The following is a 2070-nucleotide window of genomic DNA, read 5'->3' as shown; positions in this document are numbered from 1 at the left end:
ATTTCTACAGGGCTGCAAAGTATGCCAGGGGAGTATGTAGCCCGGGGTGGTCCAATGGGTGTGAGTATGGGACAGCCAAGTTATACCCAACCCCAGATGCCCCCCCATCCTGCTCAGCTGCGTCATGGGCCCCCCATGCATACGTACATTCCTGGACACCCTCACCACCCAACAGTGATGATGCATGGAGGACCGCCCCACCCTGGAATGCCAATGTCAGCATCAAGCCCCACGGTTCTTAATACAGGAGACCCAACAATGAGTGGACAAGTCATGGACATTCATGCTCAGTAGCTTAAGGGAATATGCATTGTCTGCAATGGTGACTGATTTCAAATCATGTTTTTTCTGCAATGACTGTGGAGTTCCATTCTTGGCATCTACTTTGGACCAAGGAGCATCCCTAATTCTTCATAGGGACTCTTAAAAAGCAGGAAATACCAACCGAAGTCAATTTGGGGGACATGCTAAATAACTATATAAGACATTAAGAGAACAAAGAGTGAAATATTGTAAATGCTATTATACTGTTATCCATATTACGTTGTTTCTTATAGATTTTTTAAAAAAAAATGTGAAATTTTTCCACACTATGTGTGTTGTTTCCATAGCTCTTCACTTCCTCCAGAAGCCTCCTTACATTAAAAAGCCTTACAGTTATCCTGCAAGGGACAGGAAGGTCTGATTTGCAGGATTTTTAGAGCATTAAAATAACTATCAGGCAGAAGAATCTTTCTTCTCGCCTAGGATTTCAGCCATGCGCGCGCTCTCTCTCTTTCTCTCTCTTTTCCTCTCTCTCCCTCTCTCTAGCCTGGGGCTTGAATTTGCATGTCTAATTCATTTACTCACCATATTTGAATTGGCCTGAACAGATGTAAATCGGGAAGGATGGGAAAAACTGCAGTCATCAACAATGATTAATCAGCTGTTGCAGGCAGTGTCTTAAGGAGACTGGTAGGAGGAGGCATGGAAACCAAAAGGCCGTGTGTTTAGAAGCCTAATTGTCACATCAAGCATCATTGTCCCCATGCAACAACCACCACCTTATACATCACTTCCTGTTTTAAGCAGCTCAAAAACATAGACTGAAGATTTATTTTTAATATGTTGACTTTATTTCTGAGCAAAGCATCGGTCATGTGTGTATTTTTTCATGGTCCCACCTTGGAGCATTTATGTAGACATTGTAAATAAATTTTGTGCAAAAAGGACTGGAAAAATGAACTGTATTATTGCAATTTTTTTTTTTGTAAAAGTAGCAGTTTGGTATGAGTTGGCATGCATACAAGATTTACTAAGTGGGATAAGCTAATTATACTTTTTGTTGTGGATAAACAAATGCTTGTTGATAGCCTTTTTCTATCAAGAAACCAAGGAGCTAATTATTAATAACAATCATTGCACACTGAGTCTTAGTGTTTCTGACGGAAACAGTTTGGATTGTATAATAACGCCAAGCCCAGTTGTAGTCGTCTGAGTGCAGTAATGAAATCTGAATCTAAAATAAAAACAAGATTATTTTTGTCATGCTGACTCCACTGCTTGAAAAATTTGTATACTGCCCCCCAAATTTGAATGATTAATGCAGTAAATATAAAAATTTTTAGCTCCCAAGCCACGTATGTATTTGAAAATTTTAACCACAAAGCAAATTATTTAATAATAACCTCTGATTTCTTTAAGCTGACTTAATGAACTCCTAATATCAGCAAATTTGAGGCCTAGAGGCACTAAACTAACTGTAGACTCAGAATTGCATCCAAAAGAATTACTCATCTAATATCAGTAAAATTATTTTTGCATATAATGGCAAACCTAAGTACAAAGCTAAGTCTTTTACTAAAGATGTTACCTAGAAGGAGTGTTATATGTTTATTAGGAAATTAACTACAGGAATTGAGGAGACCAGACTTCAAAATCTAATTTTTATAAATATGCTGTATGTTCTCATTGGATAAAACTGGTTATTAACCAATTTTCCAGAACAGCTGTACAGAATTTCTGCATAGCAGCTAGCTAAATGGTACACAATAACATGTTTAAGATGGAGTAGCTTATAATTTTATTTAA

The 2070-nt window shown here is 37.8% G+C and overlaps 1 protein-coding gene across 3 annotated transcripts in view; it reads left to right on the top strand.

The window, feature by feature from the left end:
- MEIS1 (Meis homeobox 1) overlaps window positions 1-1527 on the top strand; it is a 137619-nt gene extending 136092 nt beyond the window's left edge. For all 3 annotated transcript variants that reach the window (XM_021716660.1, XM_008066223.2, XM_008066222.2), the window contains one exon: window positions 11-1527. In XM_021716660.1, the coding sequence (XP_021572335.1) occupies window positions 11-294 (284 nt within the window). In that variant the 3' untranslated portion in view covers window positions 295-1527. The remainder of the gene's footprint in view (window positions 1-10) is intronic.
- The last annotated feature ends 543 nt before the right edge of the window (window positions 1528-2070 follow it).

This window comes from Carlito syrichta, unplaced genomic scaffold, assembly GCF_000164805.1.
Source record: "Carlito syrichta isolate Samal-C Ts95f unplaced genomic scaffold, Tarsius_syrichta-2.0.1 Scaffold308858, whole genome shotgun sequence".
In the NCBI taxonomy this organism is placed as follows: Eukaryota; Metazoa; Chordata; class Mammalia; order Primates; family Tarsiidae; genus Carlito; species Carlito syrichta.
This window is presented reverse-complemented; position numbering and strand designations above follow the sequence as displayed.